The sequence below is a fragment of the Pimephales promelas genome, chromosome 1, assembly GCF_988280905.1.
Source record: "Pimephales promelas chromosome 1, fPimPro1.hap1.1, whole genome shotgun sequence".
Classification (NCBI taxonomy): Eukaryota; Metazoa; Chordata; class Actinopteri; order Cypriniformes; family Leuciscidae; genus Pimephales; species Pimephales promelas.
In genome coordinates this window covers 7,113,363-7,140,406 of record NC_142769.1, presented here as the reverse complement: position 1 = coordinate 7,140,406, position 27,044 = coordinate 7,113,363, and the positions used below count along the sequence as shown (strand labels likewise).

General features: G+C 37.4%; 1 protein-coding gene across 3 annotated transcripts; it reads left to right on the top strand.

The window, feature by feature from the left end:
- The first annotated feature begins 1,611 nt into the window (after positions 1-1,611).
- Positions 1,612-26,731, top strand: synpo2a (synaptopodin 2a). Of its 3 annotated transcripts, none has more exons than XM_039669685.2 (5): positions 1,612-1,770; positions 15,255-15,406; positions 15,775-16,496; positions 18,246-21,106; positions 25,520-26,731. In XM_039669685.2, exons 1-5 carry the CDS (start codon positions 1,663-1,665, stop codon positions 26,060-26,062), a joined length of 4,386 nt encoding a protein of 1,461 aa, XP_039525619.2. In that variant the 5' UTR covers positions 1,612-1,662; the 3' UTR covers positions 26,063-26,731. The 3 variants fall into 3 exon arrangements, with proteins under 3 accessions (XP_039525619.2, XP_039525617.2, XP_039525615.2); XM_039669683.2 differs by lacking the exon at positions 25,520-26,731 and having other exon boundaries at positions 15,775-15,808; positions 15,887-16,496; positions 18,246-23,403; XM_039669681.2 differs by lacking the exon at positions 25,520-26,731 and having other exon boundaries at positions 18,246-23,403.
- Positions 26,732-27,044: the final 313 nt, after the last annotated feature.

Here is a 27,044-nt window from a genome sequence, read left to right as displayed (position 1 = left end):
AAACATGTAAGAAAATATCTGTAAAAGTTTTTTGCACTTAAATCAAATTAGGATATTTTACTTTATTTTTACGGTTTTTGTTTGGGAGCCTTTGCTGCCAGTCATTTGACTCTTTTTTTATGATTTTAGTTTTTACAGTGATTTATAAATGTTGTAAAGATGTTATTCTTTGGCTTTGTGTGAGAATTTTATCAGCCCAGTGACAGCAAATGAAAATTATCTGTTTAAATAACACTAATTAATGTGTTGTCATTGACAAATAAATAAATAAACACTATGTACACATACTGTATATCTCTATTTATTTATTTTTATTATATGAGTATGTCTTACATAAATGATTGTAAGACATGTACAATTATTTAAATGTTTAGGGATTCTGATATCTTTAGCTTGCTCTGCCTCCACAATGTCCACCGGACCTTTTCCATTGGTGTGCAATTTTCCAGTGAATCGCTGAAGACCAGGGATGAGGTGAGGGCCCCCTTCTCAAAACTGGCGGGCAAAGGTGCTTCCTGTGTGGATCTGGTGGGTACAGGTGGTGAAAGAGGGCGTGTTTCAAGATACGCAACGGAGTAGACCAAACCAATTAACAGGGAGGGACAGTCACATGCATGCATACGAAACACACTCTTTGTCGGCCGTGCGATTGATTCCCTCATCCATTTGCATAGAAAATGAATGTAATATTATGATTTCCATCATTGTTTTACATATATATTTTTTATTTTTGTGTACTGGGCCGGCCCACATTGGCCAGCGGCCCACCGGGAAAAGTCCCGGTGCTCCAGAAGGCCAGTCCGCACCTGCGCGAGAGATCTTCCGCTGCTTGAGACAGAAGCGCCCGCGCCCTCAGATCACTTGGACGTGGCTGTGGTTAAGAGGTAAAAGATATAAATACTGTTCGTTTTCTCACACAAACCGCTCGTTTCGTGTCTTAGGCCATCAATGTGTCCTAACATTTACGAGTCATTAAATAATGTTTAATTTGGACTTCTCTGTGCATGCTCTTTGAGGTGGTGACCATAGACCTGCATTATATGACTGACAGACAAGAACGGTTTGACCTAAAAAAAATCAAAATTGAAACTACTGTGGAAACAAAGACACCTGTTGAATACCCTTGAGGTAAGCTAAAACATACCAAAAAAATCAATTTGAACTGTGAACTGTCCCTTTAATGTAATGCAGCTAATGTTTACCAGGAACTGTGACTGACAACATTAGGCTACAGGCTAACTGGGATATTTACATTTGATTTATTAAAATGTATATTATATACATATAAAAATGGAAGAAAAAAAAAAGAAAAAAAACGGTGAGGACTTTGCCTCCTCTCATTTCAGAACACCACTTCACAAGACACGACATTTCAGCCAAAAGTGTAGCATATTTTTCAAAGTTGAACAAGAGATTTTCCTCCTCGGGGAGTTTTTTTTTTTTAATACGCACTTGAAACGCAGTTACATGTGGAGCGTTGCTTTTCATTGTCGGTTAAACCTGCGTACAAGTTAAGAACAGTTCCTCTCCTTTAGACTATCACGCCGAAAAGAGGGCCGGACTCCAGATGTTGTAGATTTACACCCACCAAAGCCAGCCTCCGATATCTCACCACCGAACAAACTGGACTCCTCTCTCAGACTAGAGGACCGCTTCAGGAGGATGGGCACGGGGGAGTTTGTGTGCGTGACGCTGCGTGGTGGCGCGCCGTGGGGATTCAGACTCCTCCAGAACGCGCAAGACCCTCAACATCCTCTCCAGGTGCTTGAGGTGAGACTTTAGGCGACTGTTGTGATGATGATGACTCCGTTTTTAGTACGTGTTGGCAGAGAACCCGATGACGCTGATGAATATCCATAGTTTACTAGCTGTTTCTCCTATTTATCTCATTTGAGGATTTATATGCTAGAATAAAGCACACAGATCCCATTTCACAAGACCCTGGTGGTCTTATAGGTACTTTTAGCTGGATAGACATGGGATGCCAATTGCTAAACACCAGCTTGGACAGACATTAGCTAAAACCAGCAAACCAACGTAGGCTGGCTTACTGTAAGCAGCTCTTTTCATCAGGGTGAAAGTTTTCATGAAAGTTTTGGTGATGAAGTCTGAGTTTAATGCACATTTGAGTATATGTGGAAGATAATTGGCTGGTCCTGAGAGTTGTCTATATAGCCACGGATGAAGGTTTTATATAAATATAGGGTTTTTTCTCTTATTTAGGAAATTGCACAAACCAATGTCTTTGATGGATATGTTGTAAACAGAATCTTGCTTAATGACAACATATCTTAGTGGCCACCCGCTGAGTTCAAATTCGGCAGTTGTTTTGATAAATGTTCACTGCCAAAGTTGTTTTTCTTTAGCTGAATTTTACAGGGAGATCTGTGCTGTGCAGTCTCTGCCTGTCCCAGACTTCAGCAAGGGTCCTTATATGGTCACAGCAAAGCTAACAATGTTTGTTGGCCAAGTACAGAGTATCTGTCATCACTCCCATAGATATCAAGAATCTAAACTGTTAGTATTGAGAGGTTGGAATAATCTGTTTTTTTACTATTGAGGAAACCTTAAGATAATGAGCATTAGTAAAACATGTTTTCTTATCAGCAGATTTCGTGAGTGTCAAATTAGAATATATGAATATTCTGCATGTTTTATGGAAATGATCAGCCCAGTCTCTGTCCCTGCATGTGGAGACAAAGACATACTGTGTGTTTATACTCAAAATTATTTGCTTACTTAACAGTTTAACCAGTTTAAAAGATCTTCAAAGACATGGAATAGTATTTAAACAGTATGTTTAAAGGGATAGTTCACCAAAAATATACAATTCCATCATTATTTATGTTGTTCCAAACCTGTATGAGTTTCTTTCTTCTGCTGAAAACAAAATAAGATATTTTAAAGAATGTTGGTATTGGAAACCAAACATTTAAAGGGATAGTTCACTTTGAAATTAATTTTTGGTATGTTTTAGCTTACCTCAAGGGCATCCAAGATGTAGGTGTCTTTGTTTCTGGAGTAGTTTCAATTTTGATAGTTTTAGATCAAACCGTTCTTCTCTGTCAGTCATATAATGCAGGTCTATGGTCACCACCTCAAAGAGCATGCACAGAAGTCCAAATTAAACATGATTTAATGACTCGTAAATGTAAGTACACATTGATGGCCTAAGACACGAAACGAGCGGTTTGTGTGAGAAAACATATCATGTAACCACAGCCACAACCAAGTGATCTGAGGGTACGTCTGCGCAAGCGCCGTAAGTGATCTCTCGCGTGTGTATGTCACTCATTTCGAAGAACGAAACACATTTAAATATACAGGAAATCGTAATGGAAGACGATTTCGAAATATCAACAGACATCGTTAATTTTTTTCGCAACTGCGCAAGAGATCACTTCCGGCAGTTTCCGGTGCTTGCGCAGACCGAAGCGCCCGTGCCCTCAGATCACTTGGACGTGGCTGTAGTTACAAGAGGTAAAAACTATATAAATACTGTCCGTTTTCTCACACAAACCGCTCGTTTCGTGTCTTAGGCCATCAATGTGTACTTACATTTACAAGTCATTAAACCATGTTTAATTTGGACTTCTCTGTGCATGCTCTTTGAGGTGGTGACCATAGACCTGCATTATATGACTGACAGACAAGAACGGTTTGACCTAAACATATCAAAATTAAATCAACTGCGGAAACAAAGACACCTATATCTTGGATGCCCTTGAGGTAAGCTAAAACACACCAAAATTAATTTCAAAGTGAACTATTAATGGACCAAATTGACTTCCATTGTAAGAAAAAAAAATACTATGGAAGTTCTTGGCTGCTGTCAACTGTACATTTCACCCTCCATTGACAGCTACGCAACTACCACTTTTACCCTTCAAAAAGTTCAAGAGATTGTAAAACTAATCCATAAGAATTGAGCGGTTAAGTCCAAATTTTCTAAAGAGACTCGATCGGTTTATATGATGAACAGATTGAATTTAGGCTTTTATTCACATATAAACATTGATCAGAGACCATAAACAGAAGCTCAACCAAACCTCATTGGTTCTTGCTGAACCTCAACTGATGTGTAAGTTGATGAATGTTTACATGTGAATAAAAGCTAATAAAAATCTAATAAAATCTGTTTATCATTAAAGCAATCGAGTATCTTATCATATCGACACAAGGGTGAGTAATTAATGACAGAATTGTCCCTTTTGGCTGAACTATCCTTTATAAAGCACACTTGGAACACTGCTAGCCTAAATCGGATTAGAGGACTGGAATTTACTCTGGCATAAATTACAAATATAGATGTTGCAAATCCACAAGTTGCCTATTGAGCAATGTAACTGATGATAAAGAAATAGTCTGGTAAATGTAGCTACTGAATAGGTACAAGTACTTACAGATAATTAAATATAACAGTCTAGACATGAGTCTGAGGTCACCTAGTGGATGATCAGTGTTCCTGGCCAGTGGAAAAATAGTTAAGCAATAATTTCATTCTCAGCTGAAAAGCTCATTTATGTATAACTCCATAAAGTGTCACAAAATATAGCCATATTTTACTATTCAGTAAAACAGTAATAGCCATTAGTGTGGCCCCTTACAGACTGTTTTCAGTATAGACTCCCACACTTTAGCAAACTTTAGACTATACACAAGTTAAACCCTCATAAAAGTATAACTGGCAAAGAAAGCTTCTGTTTTTTGTGTCCTCTTTATAATTTTAAAACCTTTAAAATAAATCACTGAAGAAATGCAGTGTACCCACAGAGCCTCGACGTATATAAATCTGACTGAAACTATTGTCTGTCTATTTTAATTTATTTCAGGACTGCATAGTTAAACAATTAGCCTAGCATACACTGCTAAAATAACGTTTAAGCATATTTGGGATGAGTAAAGATGTACAGTACATGTTGATGAACAATATGTTTGTGATCAGTTTCACTTCAGTTTATCCAAATTTAAATAATACGGCCCTTAATCATGCTTATCTATCATATCTCTTCCCCCTCACTTTAAATGTGAATTATGTATTCCAGAAGAGCTGTCTGTCAGGTTGTCATCATCAAGTAATGTTAATACACTGTGTGCAAAATTATTAGGCAAGTTGTATTTTTGAGGATTAATTTTATTATTGAACAAATAATGTGCTCTCAGTCAATCCAAAACGTTAATAAACCCTCAATCTTGAATATTTAAGAAAGCAAAAGTGAGATTTTGGATTTCTTAGGAGAATATCTGTGTGCACAATTATTAGGCAACTCTTAGTGTGCAGAATTATTACGCAGCAAAATGAAAATGTTCCCTTCTCACTTTTTTTTAAATAAACAACAGTTTATTTTAATCTGTTAAAGTGAGAATTACAGAAACAAACAACTCAGTTTACAAATAAACATTTCTAACATTTAAAAAAAAGATCAGTGACCAATATAGCCACCCTTCTTTTCAATAACAGTTACAAGCCTTCCATTCATGGAGTCTGTCAGTTTCTTGATCTGTTGATGATCAACTTTTTGTGCAGCAGCCACCACAGCCTCCCATACACTGTTCAGAGAGGTGTACTGTTTCCCTTCACTGTAAATCTCCCGTTTAAGAAGGGCCCACAAGTTCTCAATAGGGTTTAAATCAGGTGACGAAGGGGGCCATGTCATAATTCTTTCATCTTTAAGGCCTTTACTGGCTAGCCACGCAGTGGAGTACTTTGATGCATGCGATGGAGCATTGTCCTGCATAAAAATCATGGACTTCTTGAAAGATGCAGACTTTTTCTTGTACCACTGCTTGAAGAAAGTATCTTCTAAAAACTGGCAGTAGGTTTGGGAGTTTATTTTGAGTCCATTTTCAACCCAAAAAGGTCCAACTAGCTCATCTTTAATAATACCAGCCCATACCATTAACCCACCTCCACCTTGCTGTCGCCTGAGTCGAAGTGGAGCTCTGTGCCCATTACTGATCCAGCCACGGGCCCATCCATCTGGTCCGTCTAGAGTCACTCTCATCTCATCAGTCCATAACACCTTTGAAAAATCTGTCTTCAGATATTTCCTGGCCCAGTCTTGACGTTTCAACTTATGTTTCTTGTTCAGAGGAGGTCGGATTTCAGCCTTCCTTACCTTGGCCATGTCTCTGAGCACTGAACACCTTGTACTTCTGGGCACTCCAGGTAGGTTGCAGTTCTGAAATATGACTGCACGGGAGGATAATGGGTTCCTGGTCACTTCACGTTTGATTCTTCTCAAATCTTTGGAAGTTAATTTGCGTTTTTTTTTCTCAACACGTTTCTTGCGACTCTGTTGAGGTTTTGCTACAAAACGTTTGATGGTTCTGTGATCACGCCCCAATATCTTAGCAATATCTAGAGTACTGTATCCCTCTGAAAGACTTTTTACAATTTTTGACTTTTCTAAGTCAGTTAAATCACTTTTTTGGCCCAATTTGCCTGAGGAAAAGAAGCTGCCTAATAATTATGCACACCTGATATAGGGTGTTTTTTCTCATTAGGCCACACCCTCCCTCATTACACAAAAACACATCACCTGAAATGCTTAAATCCAATAAGCATTCAAGTTTATACAGCTAGGAGTTGGAAAAAATGCAAAAACATGATGATATGGTCAAAATACTCACTTGCCTAATAATTCTGCACACAGTGTAGAGCGTTTGTTCAAGTTATCTGGTCTTTAATAATGTTCTCAAAATGTTAGCACAAAAAAAAAAGCATTTTTCATCTTTTAAATGTTTCTGAATTTTCAGAGAGCATTAAAAATTAAATTGAAGGTAAAACTCTCACAAGTTTAACTGTAAAAAATAAAACTAATTTTTATAGTAAAAAAAAAAAAAAAAAAAAAAAAACGGCAGCTGTTGTTGCCAGAACTTTACCGTCAAAAATACGGTAGCACCATTATTGGTTTTACAGACTTTTACAGTAATAAACCGTATTTCTGATTAATAATATTAATTTACAAACCTATTGAAGGATTGATATCTGTTTTGTATGGTACAAAACAGATATCAATACTTTAATAGGTTGGTAAATTAACATTATTTAATGTTAAATAATGACGGTAAAGTGTAATACACTGATAACCAACAACCATCACAGCAGTGATTAGAGTCACATGATCAATCAAAGCTCATCACAAACAGCTCTTCCACAAGAAGGTTTATATTAAGAAGCTGCACAGTGTCATTCACACAAACATTAAACACCAAAATGGTAACACACATGAAATAAAATGCAAATGCAATAAACATTAATTTAACAACATTAAATGTAACATAAAACCCTAAAATACAACTGATTAGGGGAAAAAAACTATGAGGAAACATTGTTATTTCAACAAAAATACATAAAATGTGAAGTGTCACACATACATGGAATTGTGGGAATGTCAATTTACGGTTTTTCACTGTAAATTATACAAGCCGAGCTGTTCTTTATCACTTTCAAAAACTGTAAATTTAACGGTATTTTACCATAAAATTACATGAAAACCATGAGATCTATCTCAATTATTTACTATATATAGTATGGAAACTTTCTATTAACCAATTAACAGTTTTGCACTGTAGCATTTTTACAGTCTTTTACCGTTAAAATCACGATTATTTTTTAAAGATACAAATATCCGGAAGCATATCTGATACCTGATATCTTTTGTTATTAAAAATGTATTTTCTTTTTTTTTAAAAGCATCTCATAACAAGGATTTTTCTATGTGGTTGCTGAGATAATGTTACAGAATATATATTTTCTCTTATATGAGACATATGTGAGCTCACCCTTTTAGCTGAGCAGTCAATATTTGCCTGTGCTGTCATGAGAGAGATTGAGCTGAACGTTCACAGATACGTGCGTCCATCTTTGTGAACTGACCTTATGCTCCTCTAAGTCATCTGGAAGACATAACTTTTACTTGACTCATCTAAGAGCAAACTCGTTCGGCAGAGAAACATGCCTACATAAAGCTGCTAAATACTGTTCATGATGGACGACTGTTCAGTGTGATGCATAATGGTGTCCCTTTAATTATAAATGTATATTTAATTTTCAATAGAAATTACATTAAAGTATATTTTAGTTTATAAATGCTTGGCAATACATTTTACCCTTATTTCAAAGACAATAGAACTAATTAGATCATTTTAAAAGATGTAAACTGGTCCAGAAACACTTCCTGTTTCAGTTTGTAACTGTTTTCTTTATTTCACATGTAAAGAAAACATCTTAAAGACATTTGTTTAACTTTTTGATTCAGTTTTATATGTTCTGTTGGTTGTATTTTATCCCAGCTTTTATGTAGTGTTAAAAAACTGAAACAGGAAGTGCTTCTGGGCCAAATTATCATTTTAGAAGAAAATTTCAAATGGCACTTAGAGGCTTTTGCATCTGAACTCTTCAAATATTTAAGCGTTGGAAGGCTTTCAGAACTCTGTAGTAAAGAGTAATGCTTATAACATTTAGTCATTTAGCTATCAACATTACAGCTGGATTCACTATGCTACCTACCTTACCCATGCAACACAAGTTTATGAAGTCCAGATAATGTGGATTTAACAGTCTGTGGACCACCTTGGTTTATTTGACCTGAAATATCTGTTGGAAACACTGAAAGATAATTGCTGTAAGCTGTGGGAGACAGAAGCTGAGGCATGAGAACTTTCCAGCATGCTGTGTTTACTGTGGGTAAAAACTACAGTAATTGTGCTTTTGGCTTTCTCTTCCAAAATTTTCTGCCAAATAATGTTTGATTACAATGTCCGAGTAACAAATGCACTAGGACACAAGCAGCCTTGCTTTCAAACAAATGAAAATAAGAATGCTTATGGTTTGAAGCCGCCGTTTTTTAAGTCTTTTTCAAAGATTTCCTGCTTTACACACTCGCCCGTTTCACTTGCATGACATTTTGTCTCATTTTACTCTCTTAGTGTGTACAGCAACTGTGTCTTATGGGAGCTTGTTTCCACTAGGGTTGGGTATCGTTTGAATTTGAACGATTCTGATTCCGATTCCTTGTTTCGATTCCGATTCTTTTAAGAGGCAGGGTCAAAAAAGTTTAGCTAACCTTGCTTACCAACGGTCTTTCTGAAGGAAATAATCCTTTCTGAAGGGAATACTCCTTTTGTCACAAATTTTGCCGAGATTTCGTTATTTTTAGAAAAGTGAAGCCACACTTTTGACTGCCGACACAGCTACTCATGTTCGACTCGCGCGGTTATGCCAACACTTCCCGTAGACGCTTCTTCGTTGGTGTTGTTCAGCGGTTTCTTCTTTTTTTAATCTAACCATCAGAAACTCAAAATAATAAGTTATCTCAACTAAATAAATGATTGTAAAGTTGATTTGACAAAAGAAAATATGTTGTGATAACAAATCTTGAAAATATTTTTTACAGTGCAGACTTTATCAAAGATAGAGTAGCCGCCATACATGTTGGTAACAAAATATTTCCTCCGATCGTAAATCTCCTGATGTTTGAAACTTAAAAGAAATCTATTTTTTTGTCAGGTAACCTAAATAGTATTACTGTTATGAACTGCTCCGAGACTGGGAGATGTAGATCCAAATGCAGCTTATTTAAGAATAGTCGTACAGGCAGGGTCCAGAATCAGCAGACAGGACAATGGAGAATAAACAAAGGGAATCCAAGAAACAGGCAGAGGTCAGGGCAGGCAGCAATAATTAGAGTCCAAGAACAATCCAAAGTCAAAAACAGAAAGAAAAAAAACCACGGGAAACCGCTCGGAAATGCAGACACACAGTACAACAAGACTTTGCAAACAGTGAATGTGAACAGATATAGACAGACTAACAGGATGAGACACAGGTGAATGTAATCAGTGAATGAGGTACAGGTGAATGTGATCAGTGATGATGAGTCCGGGCAGTGAGTTCTGGGAACTGTAGTTTGTGAGTGATGATAGTCTTATCTGGAGTGCCCTCTGCTGGCTAAAATGGGCACTCCAGCTGGTGACCGTTACAATTACATGTCCCTTGGGAAAAGAAGTGTGCTTAATTGTATTTGATGCACTTTTGTGGTGTACTTAAAATCTTAAAAGTATACAGTACTTAAAATAAAAAAGGCCACTTAAAAACAATTTCATGACTGTTTCTTAGCACACAGTACATTTAATAAAAAGTGCACTTTGTAACAGTGTCAAATTAAAAGATTTACAGTACTTTTTTTTTTATTTTGTCATACTTTAAGGTACACTTATTTTGAAATGTTGCCTGGCATAAAGCATACATAACATGCTTTTATATTAAAAGCAGTTAGCTGAGCATTAGTTAGCCCACTCAAGTACATCTTCATATGTAATTTAAATATGGTTCAAGAACGGCTGCATGTATTGACAAGGATTTGATGGTAAACTAAAATAAATGTTATTTTTTATTGAAACTTATGTCATGTGTTTTAATATAACATAACATTTGTAGTGTTATCTAAATTAAAATTTAGTCTTTAAAAGTATATTTACTTTAAATGTAATTTCGAGTAACACACTACAACTAAAAGGATAATCAATTACTTTACACATACTTTAGTACATTAGTCAACACATCAACATAAGTGTAGGCTACGTCTTTAAAGCAAATGTCACGAGCACAATTGCTAGATGGTTCTTTCCCCTCCTTTTTTGGATGAGAAGTGCTGTATTCATGTTCATTTGAGCAGTGATTATATATCCTCTGTCCCTCTGAAAAGCCCTTATACGGCGACCAGAGCTTCATAACAATCCCTCAGCTCAATGGTTTTATTCAATTAAAGAACATTCACCTTTAAACTGGCTGGGCATCATGCCAATGGCTTTAAAAAGCTTGAGGAGCAAAATATTATGATTGAGTAGCCCTATTTTTAGGCCACACATTAATGAATTTGTGTGTGATGTTTTCATTATTTACACCATATAATGGGCTGTAAAGCTACCGAGGCAGTGTTGTGCGGTTTGGACATATTTACAGGCAATATTCAAGAGAAGACTAACCATTAAAGACATAACCTTTCAGCAGAATTGTGGTTACTCATAATTATCGTGGCAGGTTTGTGAGTCTCAGATATGTTAATGTCACTACTTTTTCATCTAGAATAATAATATATTTTGATTTTGAAACGAGTTGTCTTTTTTTGACTGCACACTGCCCTCTAGTGTTGATTAATAGGTAATATACTTGCAAATAAGCATTTAAGACAGGGGTGTCTGAAATCACTTTACAATAAATTGTTCCTACAGTGGAAAATAGGTGTTGACTTGTATTGTAGCCTAACTGTAAAACTGTGATCGAACTTGCAAAAAATCATGATCAACTAGAGAAAACATAAACAGTAACATTGTTAACCGCTGTGCTGTCCATGGCTCTGCACTCTGCAGCATTGTTAGTTTTAAAAAAAAGCTCATGGGAATACAGTATGGTCAACGTATTTACATTTTACCAAGGATTAAGATTCAATTGCATGGATAGATTGATTGGAATTGTACAACATGGTTTTAATTAGCATGCTATTTTTACATCTGACAAAACTGCATTTTTTAATCTCCTCCCAAGAATAGCTTTTTCACAAAGTACAATTGAAGTATAGACTACACAGTCTGTTTGTGATTACACAGAGAAAGGGTCCACAATTCACAAAATAAGACCCACACCATCCAAAAACCCAACTACATCTCTGATTTGAGTCCCACTCCGTGTAATGTGTAGAGAACAAAAATCATTAAATGAAAACCGTAGCATTTTAAATTATGAACAAATGGCCCCCCTCCTAAAACCTCATGCCACCCCTTTGCCACCCCAGGAAAAAAATCTCTAGATCCGCCACTGTTTAAGAGCATGTGGTTTTGAAACTGGATTTTTTTTTAAAAATATGCGTTTTAAATAAGGCAATCAAAAGTTATTATATGCTTTTTACTGATGCCCAGGATCAAAGAGTGTGTAGCTTGTAAGCTATATGCTATATACTACTTATCATTAATGTAAACTGCCTTATTATCAACTAAGGTGTAGTTTATTACACAGTTTATTGACGTGATAAAATGTTGAAAATTTATGTATGTCGCTTTATTCAATTTTTTTTGTTTGAGAATGTGATTTATGAGCTAGGAAACTTATAGATAGGAGATGGACTGGCCTGTGAAAAACAGTGTAGTCAAACTGTTGATGTCGATTACAGTAAATCACCAACTGTTGATGCCAACAAATTAACAAAATGTTAAACATATATCTTTATTGTCATGGTTTTCTCTAATGATACAATTTTTTCTAACCCTGTTAAAGGAGTAGTTCACTTTTGAAAAAAACTTTTGCTGATAATTTACTCACCCCCATGTCATCCAAGATATTCATGTAATTCTTTCTTCAGTCGAAAAGAAATTAAGGTTTTTGATGAAAACATTTCAGGATTTTTCTCCATATAATGGACTTCATTGGGAACCAAACGGTTCAAGGTCAAAAAGACACTTTCAGTGCAAACTGTTCAAAGAGCTTTAAACGATTCCAGACGATGAATAAGGGTCTTATCCAGCGAAACGAACGCTCATTTAAAAAAAATAAATAAATAACAAAGTTTAAGTTTTATAAGCTCAAATGCTCGCCTTGCTCTGTTCTGTGATGCGCGTTCGTGACTCTCCTGTTCCAAGTCGTTCATCAAAATGAACAAATCTTTTTCCGAGTTCGTAACGTTCGTTGAATGAACCAAATGACTCAGAAAAAGATTCGTTCCTTTTGATGAACGAGTTCAGGAGAGTCACGAACGCGCATCACAGAAAAGAACAAGGCGAGCATTTGAGCTTATAAAACGTAAACTTTGTTATATTGAATATTTATTAAATGAGCGATCGTTTCACTTGATAAGACCCTTATTCATCGTCTGGAATCGTTTAAAGCCCTTTGAACAGTTTGCAATTTGTACTGAAAGTGTCTTTTGGACCATGAACCGTTTGGTTCCATTGAAGTCCATTATATGGAGAAAAATGTTGGAATGTTTTCATCAAAAACCTTAATTTATTTTCGACTGAAGAAAGAAAGACATGAACATCTTGGATGACATGGGGGTGAGTAAATTATCAGCATAAGTTTTTTTCAAAAGTGAACTACTCCTAATTCCTCATATAATTTTCTTATTATTAAATTGTGAAACCTATTAAGTCATTATTGAGACCCTTTCTACAGAATGATAGGAAGCCTAATCTCTAATCTCACAGTTCCTGATTGAAATTGCTCAGTATAAATGATGCCCCCCGGAGGCATGACATGACATCTGTAGTTTCAGGATCTTAGGTGATAGTTTATTTTAGGTGAAGGTATTTTATCACTGGCAGATGGTCATAAATAGATTTGTTTTCAAAATGCTGCCATTGTTCTTGAGTATGACTTATAATGCAAATGTTTGAATAAACATGGTCAGACTTAATTATTCTGTTACTTTTTTTTTTACTCGGTTCACCCATAAGAAAATATTTAAGATTTCATTTGTAGTTCAAAATAGAGAATTTCATTTGCCAGCTTGTATCTTGTGTCAATGCATAAACGTTTTAATAATACCATGTGCTAAATCAAGCAATCTTAGGCGAACAATTACTCTGCTTTATGACTTGACCTTATAGTTGAGAGTTGATTTGTGATGCACTTAAAGTTACAAATGGCTGATATTAAATCTTATGTTGAGGTGTCTCTGCTTCTGTATGCAAGGCTTATGGGTCATAGACCTGCTCTGGCCTGTAGCACTGTTTAGTCAGTTGACATGCAGCTGTTGTAATGCGTAAATTAGAGGCTCTTGGTCTAAATTAAGACACACTGTCTATGAAGGAGTTATAGATCTTTATTTCATCCAATATGTACAGTATTATGTGCACACTGTTTTACATATACACTCATGGGTTTTCATGTTTCATGGGGACTTTCCATAGACATAATTATTTTTATTCTGAAAAAACTGTATATTCTATCCCCTAACCCTAAAACTACCCATCACAGAGAAGTTTTTAGATTTATATAACCAAAAATTTATAGGCTCTTTTCATCATGGGGACAGAAATAATGTCCACACAAGGACAGGATTTACAGATATTGCCATAACATAAGGTTCATCTGAACCATTACATTACATTTAGATTTACATTTATGTATTTGGCAGACGCTTTGTCCAAAGCGACTTAAATTGCATTTTCAAAGTGCACATTATGTGTACCACCACACACACTCACTCACACACATAACCACTTCACCAGTATTAGTGTTTCAGTGTATAAAAGTGTTTTTGTCTTTTTAAATCTGTGTATTTTTTTCTGAAAACGATTTATTAATTTATTATGAAATGTAGGCTATTTCCTCTACTTAAAGGAGTAGTTCAATTTAAAAAAAAAAAAACGTTTGCTGATAATTTACTCACCCCCATGTCATCCAAGATGCCCATGTCTTTCTTCAGTCAAAAAGAAATTAAGGTTTTTGATGAAAACATTCCAGGATTTTCTCCATATAATGAACATTACTGGGAACCAAACGGTTCAAGGTCCAAAAGACAAACTGTTCAAAGGGCTTTAAACGATTCCAGATGATGAATAAGGGTCTTATCAAGTGAAACGATCGCTCATTTCAAAAATAACAACGTTTAAGTTTTATAAGCTCAAATGCTCGCCTTGCTCTGTTCGAACTCGTTCATCAAAATAAAATAAAAATCTTTTTTCGAGTAATTTGGTTCATTCAACGAACGAAATGAACGAATTGACTCGGAAAAAGATTTGTTCATTTTGATGAACGAGTTCGAACAAGAGTCTCGAACGCGCATCACATAACAGAGCAAGGCGGGCATTTGAGCTTATAAGACTTAAACCTTTTTTTTTTTAAATGAGCGATCGTTTCACTTGATAAGACCCTTATTCATCGTCTGGAATCGTTTAAAGCCCTTTGAACAGTTTGCACTGAAAGTGTCTTTTGGACCTTGACCCGTTTGGTTACCAGTAAAGTGCATTATATGGAGAAAAATCCTGGAATGTTTTCATCAAAAACCTTAATTTCTTTTCAACTGAAGAAAGAATGATATGGATATCTTAGTTGACATGGGGGTGAGTAAATTATCAGCAAAAGTTTTTTTTTTTAAAGTGAACTACTCCTTTAATACTCAAATAACATTCCAAAAGCACTTTATTTGTGTGCATTGTCTACATAACTTTAGGTTTATGTTACATTACATACTGGTAGTTTTACTTGCTTAAGCTTCCTTTTAATAAATATGTGATCATTTCTTTTTTTCTAGATAGAGGATGGTAGTCCCGCGGCCCTAGCTGGATTGTGTGAGAATGATGAACTGGTGTCAGTAAATGGAAAGCCTTGCTCTAACCTCAGTCTCTCAGATGCTATTGATCTCATCGAAACCGCTGCTGACTGTCTACAACTGCTTGTTAAAAGGTATTTTATTACTTGGGCAAATGTTCATTGATGCACTATGGTTGATTCTTTACTTGTTTTAATGTTTTGCATCTTTTATATATGCGATAAGCGTTTTTTAGTTTAGCAAAAAGGATTTAGGCCTAGCTTTGTTCTACTAGATTGATTGTGATGCATTAAATTGTTTAGTTATTCAATTTTATAGTATAGTCTTATTTATGACTGTCTTGACCCTTTGAAATAACAGATGTACTAAATTACCCACTGTGTACTACAAAATCACTTATAGATAAGATAATTTTCTTAGTTCCAAATAAATGATTTGCTTTATAAAGAAGTAGACGGATTATCTGCAAAAAACATGATGTTACGACTTCTCCTCCCTGCAGATGCTGTAGTCAACCTCAAGAGAGCCTTGAAATGGTTAGTACCACTTTTCAGATCCCATCTCCATCCAGGCTTCATCCAGACCCTCAGAAACTATACATCTCTGATTCCCAGGATGAAGCATATTATGGGGAAACAGACAGCGACGGAGAGTTTCCAGTGGGGACTCGATTGGTCCGTACTCAAGTTCAAATACCTGCTTCTAGGAATAAAGGTAGAGGCTCCTATGCCCAGGATGGTGGAGACACCAGTTTGGATGTAACCCCAGGATCTGTGGTCGAATTGCAGCTCTCGCTCTCAAAGACCACCCTGAAAGAGCCAGATTGTGCCGCATTAGGCAGTGCGTGTGGATTTGTGGGAGACATCCATCATAAAAAGACGGATGAGAGCGTCAACTATACCACCACCGCATTTTCTCCAGATAGCCCTCTATATATACCCCGACAAGACCGGCAACCCCTTGGTCAGTGGGGTGTGTTGGTTAGCAAACCCCCTGCTTTGCCGGGACAGGTGGAGGTGACGGTGCAGCAGTTATCTAAAAGCAGTTCTGGAAAGGAGGGGGTAGAGGCCAGTGGACGGTTGGATTCTGGTGGGGAAGAAGGAGGGCACATTGAAGAAACTCCCACCTCTTCTTCTGTGTCCTTTGGACTTCCCTCAGAGGAGTGGGACTCTGAATCGGAGAGGGAGGTCAACGAGCCCAACAAGCACCGGGCAAGACACGCCAGTAAGTAACGTCTGATTTTCAATGTGTTGCTTGTTATAGCGTGATATGGTATCTGTTTGCAAGATTAGCAATAATTTCTTATTTTAAACTGACGGACTGACGAACTGACGGAGTCAGCTGTGGATTGCTTTTGCTTGTAATTTCTAAAGTTATGGTTTAAAAATGTTGAACTCAATTCATGTCCAGTTTTGTATGTTTCTTTTTAAACGCGTATTATGTATATTTTCAGTGATTTGTGAGCAAGAGTATGCATAAATGTTTTGTAATACTTTTAAAATCAATCATTTTGATAGATAGATAGATAGATAGATAGATAGATAGATAGATAGATAGATAGATAGATAGATAGATAGATAGATAGATAGATAGATAGATAGATAGATAGAGAACATGGCGATGATTCAATGTAGTGATGGGTTGGGGCTTACAGGGTGACATGACTAGTAAAGTTAAGAATAAAACATGGGTATGCTAATTATGCTTGCAGAAGTGCCATTTGACAGACATCGACATGTGCAACTCTGGCCTGTCACCCGATCCTTTAAAATTGGCCATCTTAGCAGCACTGAAATGGAAGTAGCACTCATCTATGGCTATCTCCACCTTGAGATTGGACAGACAAGAATCAGAAATGCATCATATTTTAGCCAAACGTATTTTGAATGGACTGACATAGTCTGGTCGGAATATGGGTCTTGACGGAACTTGTACATTTATTAACTATAAGAGGGCAGGGTTTTTGTTTTTTACAGCTTTTGTAGATACACATATGGGCTTGTATTAGCACTCTGGCACTAGCGAGTCCACACACGGCCCCAGGGCTATTTTTACTCTCTCTCTCTCTCTCTCTCTCTCTCTCTCTCTGTGTGTGCTGGAGCTTCACTATCGTGCTCTAGACACATTCACAGCTGTAAATGGCTTATGTTAATGTCTGGCTGTTATACATGGATCAGAGATTTAGTTAATTAGTGAGGTTGTTATCAAATCTCTGTTTGGAGAATGACTTATTGGGTCATTGGGAATAATGTGGGTCAGGAAAACAGTAAATTACATTTAACACCTGTTAAATCTGGGATTCATCGTTTGATTAGCTGAGAAGCCACAACATTTTGATACAAAAAACCAAACATTTTGATAGACGTTGATACACATTGTCATGCATTGCATATATTCCCATGTACTGTATATTTTAACGAACCATTATGTATTTGGTTTCACATTAAATAAAAATAGGTTAGCTACATGGTTCTTACCCAGATAGCAAACTGACATTGAATCAACGTGGAAACATGACATCGAAACAACGTTGATCTGACATTGTTTTGCTCATCGAATTAACGTTGAACCAACGTCAGACGCGTCATTCTTTCAAAACTAGCGGAAAATCAACTTGAAATCAACGTTGTTTCGACGTTATGAAAGCAAACCAATTTTCGATTTTCATTTAGCTTTGAAGAATGCCGCGTCTGACGTTGGTTCAACGTTAATTCGATGAGCAAAATCAACGTTGTTTTGATGTCATGAGAGACGTCGTTTCCACGTTGATTCAATGTCAGTTTGCTGTCTGGGTACTTGACACTTGTATTTTTTTTAGTTCAAGACCTCTCATACGAAATGACTTGTTGGCTGCTCACATAACAGTGCTATTTATATGCTTCATATACGTTCAGTGAATTAGAGCACAAGGACCAACCATGTGCAATATCCCTATTTTATGACCTCACTCCTGCTTTTTTGTGTCATTCTTAGGGCTCCGGCGCAGTGAGAGCCTTTCAGAGAAGCAGGTGAAAGAGGCCAAGTCCAAATGCAAGCGCATTGCTCTCCTGCTGTCTGCCCCTGCCCCCAATGCTAATAACAAGGGGGTGTTGATGTTTAAGAAGCATAGACAGAGGGCCAAGAAGTATACAATTGTAAGCTACGGTACTGGCGAAGACGAGCCAGATTATCAGGACGACGAAGACGACAAGGAGGATCACGCCGTTGAGTTCACTGTTCTAGCCACAAGTGAAACAGAAATTGATGAGGATTTCTTTACCAATGCCTCAGTTCAGAAAAGCATTGTGAGCTTTGATTGGGATACCGGATTACTTGAGATAGAGCGCAAGCTTGACAACAAGCAGGAAATGGAAGCACTTCCTGAGACCAAGGGAAAAGGAGCCCTCATGTTTGCCCAGCGCAAACAGCGCATGGATGACATAGTAGCTGAACATGAAGAAATGAGACGTAAGGGGATCCCTGTTGAAGCGATGCAGGTGCCCGAGACACATCAAACATACCAACACATGGAGGAACGCACTTATTTAAATGCACAAGAAACCCAAAATTACATGGATGTAAATCTACACCACAGCATATCAGCTCAAAAGCAGCAACAGCAACAACATCATCAGTACCAAGATCAGTACTATCAACAACAGCAGATGCAGCAGCAGCAGCAGCAGTATCAAGACTACCAGCAGCAACAGCTACAATACCAGCTACAGCAACAACAGTATCAACATCAGCAAGACTACCAGCAACAAAAAATGTATCAAAACATCCAATCATCCAATCAGCAACAACACTTCCAACAGCAGCAAGTGCAACAGTATTCACATCATATGAATGGCACGTTCAATCAGCAAGTGCAGAATGAAATGCAGGCTTCAGTCACAAACAGAAGTGCCAAACCATTTTCAATTCAAAATAGAGTGGCCGCTCCATTTTCATCCCCCACAAGTGGAGATAATCAAGAGCAATCTGGGTGTTCATTGGGACAAGGTGAACAGATTGCTTCCCGTGATGAGCGTATATCTGTGCCTGCTATCAAGACTGGTATCTTGCAAGATACCAGGAGGAGTGCCAACAAACCTATGTTCACTTTCAAAGAGTCTCCAAAGGTTTCACCTAATCCTGCTCTGTTGAATCTCCTCAACAGGAATGACAAGAAGGCAGGTTTTGAGTCTTGCCCAGAAGAAGATTATTTAAGCTTAGGAGCTGAAGCCTGCAACTTTCTTCAGTCTCCTAAGATGAAACACAAAATTCCACCACCAGTAGCTCCTAAACCTCACATTAACCCCGCTTCTCCCCCATGGTCAATTCAACAAGAAACTACAGACCAACCCATCCCAGAGCAAACCGCAAACAGTGTCCCAGTACCTGCAGAAGCTCCAGTCACAGAGGTTGAGGCTGCTCCTGCCCCTGAAACTGGGGCCCCAATCATGTCTGAAATGGAACCTACATTGGCCCCTGAATCCCAAATTATTCAACACTGTCCTGTACAGCCTGCTCCAGGTAATGCCTGGAAACAACCAGAATCTCAGATGGAGCCGAACCAGCAACCAGAAACCTGGAACGAGAAACAACCCCAGCTCCAAATTAATTCTGCTCATCCTGTCGCACAACCTGTTACACAGCCAGATCCGTCTGCCAGATCATTGGATCCAGCTCCAACTCAAGGTCATCGGCAGCCTCCAGTGAGTACTTGGGGTCCAAATGAGGTCCAATTGCAAGTCCCATCTCAAACACAGCCACAATGGATGACACAGTCTCAGGGTTCTCCAGAAGTACAATTGCAAGTGCCTTCTAAAACACAGTCCCAGGCTTCTTGGGTAACACAGCCTCAAATGTCACCCCTACCCAGGCATCAACCACAGCCTCAGTCCCAAATCAATTCTTGGGTACCAAGGCCAAATCAGTCAGCCCCATGGTCTCAGCCCTATGAACCTGCACTGCCACCAGTTAATGTTTGGCAACAAGATCAAAATCAAGCTCAGGAACAGCTAACCTGGACCCAACAACAACAGTTCCAAGAATCTCAGGTAATGCCACATGGGGCATCACCCCCTCAGCAACAACCACAGCATTCTTGGGCTCAACCTCAGAGCCAGTCACAGCCCCAACCACCTTGGGTCTCTCAGGCTAAACAGCAAGAGCCAACACAGCCATTTGCAAATGCATGGACTCAACCACAAGGTCCAGTTCAAGCACAGCCTCCATGGGCGCAACAAACTCAACCACCACCTCAGCCCACAGCACCAGTGCAGCAACCCAATTCTTGGCCACCAATGCCAACCCAGTCCCAACCACATCCACAGTGGGGACAAGAACCTGCTTCCCAACAACATCCTCAACAAGTAATGAACTCTTGGACACCTGAACAGAATCAAATTCAGCCTCCCTGGCCTCAGCCAATGGCACAAACTCAGCCTCAGGCACATCCTCCATGGGCACCGAAACTTCAACAGCAAGCATCAACGCCACCTGTGAGCCAATGGGTCCCGCCACAATCTCAGTCTCAACCAGCTGTAAATGTTTGGGCACCCCAACATCAGCGAGGTTCAGTTGGAAACATAGCACAAACTGCAAACCAGAAGTTGCCTCCCCAACAAATCAAGGCATGGAGTCCATCTCAGACCACTCAGCCCACTCCTCCACAACGAATGAACTCGTATACCACTGGGACAAAGGTACCATCACCTGTTCCAACAAGTAGTACTATGTCAACCTCTGGTTTTGGTTCAGCTTTCGAGATGCCAGCCTTGAGAGGGAAAGGAGCTGAGCTTTTCGCCAGGAGGCAATCCAGAATGGAGAAGTACATTGTGGATTCTTCCACAGTGCAGTCAAATAAGGCAAGACCATCTTCACCTTCTCCTTCTTTGCCAAATTCCTTTAAATATTCACCAAATTGCCGGGCTCCCCCACCTTTGGCATATAATCCAATTCATTCACCCTCATATCCACCAGGTGCTATCAAGCAGCCTCCCCCCTCTAGCTCTTCAACAACAAACAAGAACAAAAGCAAAGATAAGGGAAAGCCTGCCCCAAAACCTCTTCATGTTCTTGATGTCATGAAACATCAGCCCTATCAGCTGAAATCCTCCCTTTTCACTTATGGCCCAGCAGCAGAGAAACTTGCTGCAGAAAAGGAGGCAGCTGAAAAGCTAGCTGCTCAAAAAGCAGCTGAAGCCCAGGCCCAAATTCAAGCCCAAGCACTAGGTGCTCCAAATCAAAACCAGCAAATGACATTTAACCAAGGTCCTCCCCCTTATGGTTTTATGCCACAGCAGGCCCAGCAACCCTATGGAATGGCTGATCAGTCACCTATGCATGATGGCCTTTACCACCAAGTCCCTCCTAATACTTACCAGCCTGTCCAAAATGCTTATCAACAACATCCTCTTCAAGTCCCATTTCAACAAGAATACAACCCCCAACAAACTTACCAACAACCTCCTTTAAATCCTTACCAACAAGCACCGAGTCCTCCCTACCAACAGCCCTCCCCACCCTCCTATCAGGCAGGTCCTAATCAAGCAGTATATCAAGCCGGGCCTGCATTGGCCTACCAACCAGCCCCTAGTTCTTATGTTGTGCCGTCTTTCCCAGTAGCAGCCAGTGCTGACTCTGTCTCAGGAGGCAGTATTACTGCTGCTCCAAAGCCCAAATTTTCAGCCAAGAAGAGTGTGGCTCAGGTGTGGAAGCCAAGCACTGCTGAAAAATAGAAATAGTGATTGTTCCCCTAGTGTTTTACCTTAAGAACTAAGGTAATAACAAGACCCAAGTTAAGATTCAGATACTTTTTGTAGAACATATCCAACTTCCAAACCAAAATATTGTTTGTTACAAATTACGTTTAAGGTATGCCAAATAAGTAACAAAGAAGAGCGCATAGACATTTCAAAATGACATCACATGACGTTAGAATAATGCTCCGATTAATTCTGATATTTTATGGCCTTGCTACAGGGAAAAAGCACTTGTACTTAACAACAACTAATTAAAAGTGTTAGACAATTTTGGTGAAAGGGAATCAGTGTTGAGTGTGAGTTTGAGAAGAGAAACATGGATGCTTAATGTTGGAAAAATTATGGCAGGTGAAAAAAGAGAGATAGAGATAATGGTCTGTTATGAGGGCTACTGAGTAACTGATTTGAAATACAACTTAAGTAATGTAACCCAGCAAGCAATTTTATATTTAAAAGACGTCTAATAGCCGTCCAAACACAGCCCTAACGTCTAGGCTAAAACAAGGAAAAATTTGGCCTGTCAGTATAAATTTAATAGATGTCTAACCATAGCCCAAAACATCTAACGAGATTCTCTGGTAAAAATGACATTTAACCAAATTCAAGGTTATTTTGGCTAGAAGTTACTCATAACCGGTCTATATCGGGTCTAGTTAACCTAGACGGTGAAATAATGGCTATTGCTTGCTGGCAATCCTTTAAAAAACAATTATTATATAATCATACTTAAAATGCATAAAATGATTTGCAGTATCAACTTTCACACAAGCATATGTGTATATGATAATATTTTACAATACCTCAGTAGACCGACAGAAAAAAATATATGAGCAGTTCAATGATATTTGGAATATGCAAGTAAACAATGTATTAGCTTCTGGCTAACAGTGCAAAGAGATACTGTATAACTGAGAGATAATGTATTATAGTGGAGGTTCAATCATATCTCACCTTCTGAGAAAACAAAAAAAACATTGTTATATTTCTAAATTGTAATTAATGTTTTAGACTTTCTTCATAAAAGAAGAAATTAATGTACTCAGTATGTGAGTACTCAGTATGTCACTGTTTCAATGTTTAACTGGTACATAGTTGGAGAGCTATTCATTTTTACTTTTTATCAAGATAAGTAGACTTTGTGTAGATTCCAGTTTATTTTTTGAGGGAGGAATTCATGTTAAGCTTTTTTGTTTGCTTCAATATTTTTTTTTTCATCAGTTCAACTAGAACGTCAAATAAAACAGATATAAGAAGTGGACGAGTTCTAAAACTATTTATTTTTAGTTTGACTGCTGTCTTCTGTTCTTTTTGCTGTCTTTTGTTCATTTTTTGTGTGATATTTTCTTCATAGTACACTATTTGTAAAATGTACCGTGCCATTAAAATCACTATTTAAGTTTTGTTTGTTTTGTTTTTTTGCATGCATCATCTTTCCAAATCACTTCAAAGCACCAATCACTTCCATCTTTCCAATCTGCATTATTTTTGCACCTCACTATTCATTCTCTCCTTTCATAATTCTTTTCAAAAATTTTCAGTTGTAGTCAGTTTAAATAAGGTAAGTAAAGACTTTAGATATTTTAAAGGAATAATGTTCATAAAACATTTCTTAGGTTTAATCATTCAAATCAGTTATACATTTCATTTATTATTCAATAGCACCAGTTACTTAACTGTAGCTTATTTGTGAATGTGATAAATGTAGTTATAGAACCCTCAATCCTTGCTCTCCCACAATGAAGGTAGATTACATTTAACATAAGATCCTTTCAGATATGTAATTTTATAAAACCATATATTTTTCTACGTGTATATGAAATTATATGTATTTACATCCTATTCAATCCTTCTTTCAATAGTTTTATTTGCTGTAAAGTGATACGTTTCTGCATGTGAAAAAAAAAATTGACAGCCTAAAATAAGTACGACCTGTGAGTATTGTTCTAAATTTGAACCTGTGTTGCATCATACTTTCAGGAGCTATAAGTAAGACATACTTCATAATTGGGGAAAAGTGGAAATGATATGAATGAATGCCCTGCAAGGCCTGCTCCAGGAGCTATATTTGGAGAAATGTGATCTCTGGTCGCATGATTTAAAAGCAGAGGCGGAGAGCACTTTGCCTTATGGCACCTGTCACTTTTATATCACTTCAGACTTCATTTATGTTTTTTATACAAAGTCAGAGACTAAATGAGAATGCGTAACAGCAACACAGATAGATTTGTCAACATTGATCCAGTCATTACTTTTAACATTCAACCACTGAAACTATTATTCATTTAATTTTTTTTTAGAAATACTGACTTTTTAAAACAAAACATTCAATTAATTTTACAAAATAAATACATTAATAATTTTACATTCGATTTTTATGGAGAAAAAAAAAATGTCAATACTAAAAAAAATGTCAATACTAAACGTTTTGTGAGCGAACGAAAAGTTTCCCGGGGAACGCAAACCATTTGCAAAAAAAGCAAAAGCATCTATTTTTTTCCCCACAACAATGTCCATTTAGGAGCTCTGTAGATTTTAGCAACAGCATTTGTCACACTACAAACTCACTAAAATGTATGTTAAGATTAATAGAATCATAACATACTGTCCTTTGTTGTTTTGAAGCAAATAAGCCTACTGTAAAAAAATATTTTCATGAGTTGTAATCACAACATTTTTTTCTTTTGTCAAATCAACTTAAATAATTTATGTAGTTCATATAACATAATATTTTGAGTTTCTGATGATTAAATCAATCTCCTTCGTTCTATTAACTCAATTTTTCCATTTCAATGAGCTTAACATTTTAAGGCAACCAGGTTACTTAATTTTTTAAGTTAAACCAACAATTTTTTATAGGATTTTTAATGCTAATTTTATTCATCCTGGAGAGATTTTCAAGTGAATTGTAGTAATTAGAGCCCTGCACGTTCACATCACAACCAGACGGTGGCAGCACAGTCTTTCTGGTTAGCCTTAGTTATGTGTTCACTCCATGGAGGAAAATTGTTTTTGTACATATCCACATACACTGTAAAAAAAAAATCAAAGTTTTACATAAAACAACGATTATTGGAATATAATTTACAAGAAAATACTATTTCAGTCCTTCTACTTCCAAATTTCACATTTAATGCATTGTTACTTTCTGCTTCTTAGTTCCTGGTAAAATTTCACTGTAAAAAATATTATCACGATTTGTAATCACATTTTCTTCTTTTGTCAAATCAACTTAAATAATTTATGTAGTTCAGATAACATAATATTTTGAGTTTCTGATGATTAAATCAATCTCCTTTATTATATTAACTAATTTTTTTCCAATTCAATGAACTTAAAATTTAAGGCAATCAGGTTACTTAATTTTTTAAGTTAAACCAACAATATTTTTTTTTCAGTGGTTTCACTCACCAATGTTTTTCCGTGTAATATCCATTGTTCACTATTGACATGAATCTGCCACTACAGTTGTTTATTCCCATGGAAACTGGTTTAAACGTATTTGTTTGCTCATTTCAGATGCTTAGGAGCTCGTCCTTGTCACCACCTGTTAGACTTTCAACAGCAGGTCTCAGTCCAAGGTCAGTTTCATTTTCTCCATCGCCAAGACCTGCATCACAACCCTCTTCTGTTCAGCCACAGACTGCCCGGCTAGACAGGGGTCTCAAGCCTCCCAGCCCATGGGAAGCTGCCTCACGCCACCCATTGGGGCTCGTGGATGAAGCTTTTACGTATCTGAACATTCAACAGTCTATTGCCTCCAACCTGCGCTATGCCGCTCAGACTAAGCTCTTACCCGAGCCCCCGGCCGAGTGGAAGGCAAAGGTTGCATATGAACCTCCACCGAAAAACCAAAAAGACAGTTTGAGTCCATCACCTCGGACTTTTCTGTCCCCAACCAAGAGCACAGCGTCAGCACCAGCTGGTCCCGTCCCGTACGTGTCACCATTTAGACAGTGTCAACCCCAAAGGTCAATGACAGAAGCTAACCTTGGGGCTTCACAGGGTAATCCAAAGAAAATGGGGCCTAAAGCCAAAGATAGCAGTTCTTGGAGACGTTAAAAGGAGAGCAGGGAAACCCTTTTTATGCAGGTCGTGAAAGTCATATCAAATAGGGGGAGGTGTTTTGAAAGTGAGAAAAGTCAAATTCTTAAGGCTACTATTAAGATACCGAAAGTCAGAGAAGCTGATGTTGCAGAACGAGGGTCTGTGAAAGTCAGAAGACGGAACTGATAGAGATTATAAAGATTATATTTTACTATGTTTAATAGACAGAGTGTTACAACTGGCTTTTAAGAACTCACACTTACAATACAATAATCTAATCTAATCTAATCTAATTTTGATCGTTGAATATGCATCCCTTGTGAAAAATAAGTACACTTTAGCATACTTTAAAAAAAGGAAATAATACTCTAAAAATATATACTTAAATGCACCTAACTGCAAGTTGATTGCAATTTAATGAAAATGTATTATAGTTAAAATTTCTATTAAATGTAATTAGCTAAAGGAGTAGTTCACTTTTTTAAAAAAACTTTTGCTGATAATTTACTCACCCCCATGTCATCCAAGATGTCCATGTCATTCTTTCTTCAGTCGAAAAGAAATTAAGGTTTTTGATGAAAAAATTCCAGGATTTTTCTCCATATAACGGACTTCACTGGGAAAGCCCTTTGAACAGCTTGCAGTTTACACTGAATCTGTCTTTTGGACCGTTTGGTTCCCATTGAAGTCCAATTTTATGTGGGGAAAAAACCTTAATTTCTTTTCGACTGAAGAAAGAATGACAGAGACATCTTGGATGACATGGGGGTGAGTAAATTATCAGCAAAAGTTTTTTTAAAAGTAAACTTTATAAAGTCAAATAATAGCTTCCGGCCAAACGAACATGTGGATTCAACTTAATTCTAAGCGCAACTAATGCAAATAATGCGACTTCTGATTACGCAACGTCATGACACACTACAATACTTCTAACATTACGGACAAATAGACTGCATATGTCTATTTGGCCAAGAGCTAAAAATGTTAAATATGAATA

Bases quoted from the DNA above. Each gene is read 5' to 3' on its own strand.
- synpo2a (XM_039669681.2), top strand. From the start codon at position 1,663: ATGGGCACGGGGGAGTTTGTGTGCGTGACGCTGCGTGGTGGCGCGCCG. The intron at 1,771-15,254 runs GTGAGACTTTAG...CTTTTTTTCTAG, and splicing joins ATCCTCTCCAGGTGCTTGAG to ATAGAGGATGGTAGTCCCGC. The intron at 16,497-18,245 runs GTAAGTAACGTC...TGTCATTCTTAG, and splicing joins GCACCGGGCAAGACACGCCA to GGCTCCGGCGCAGTGAGAGC.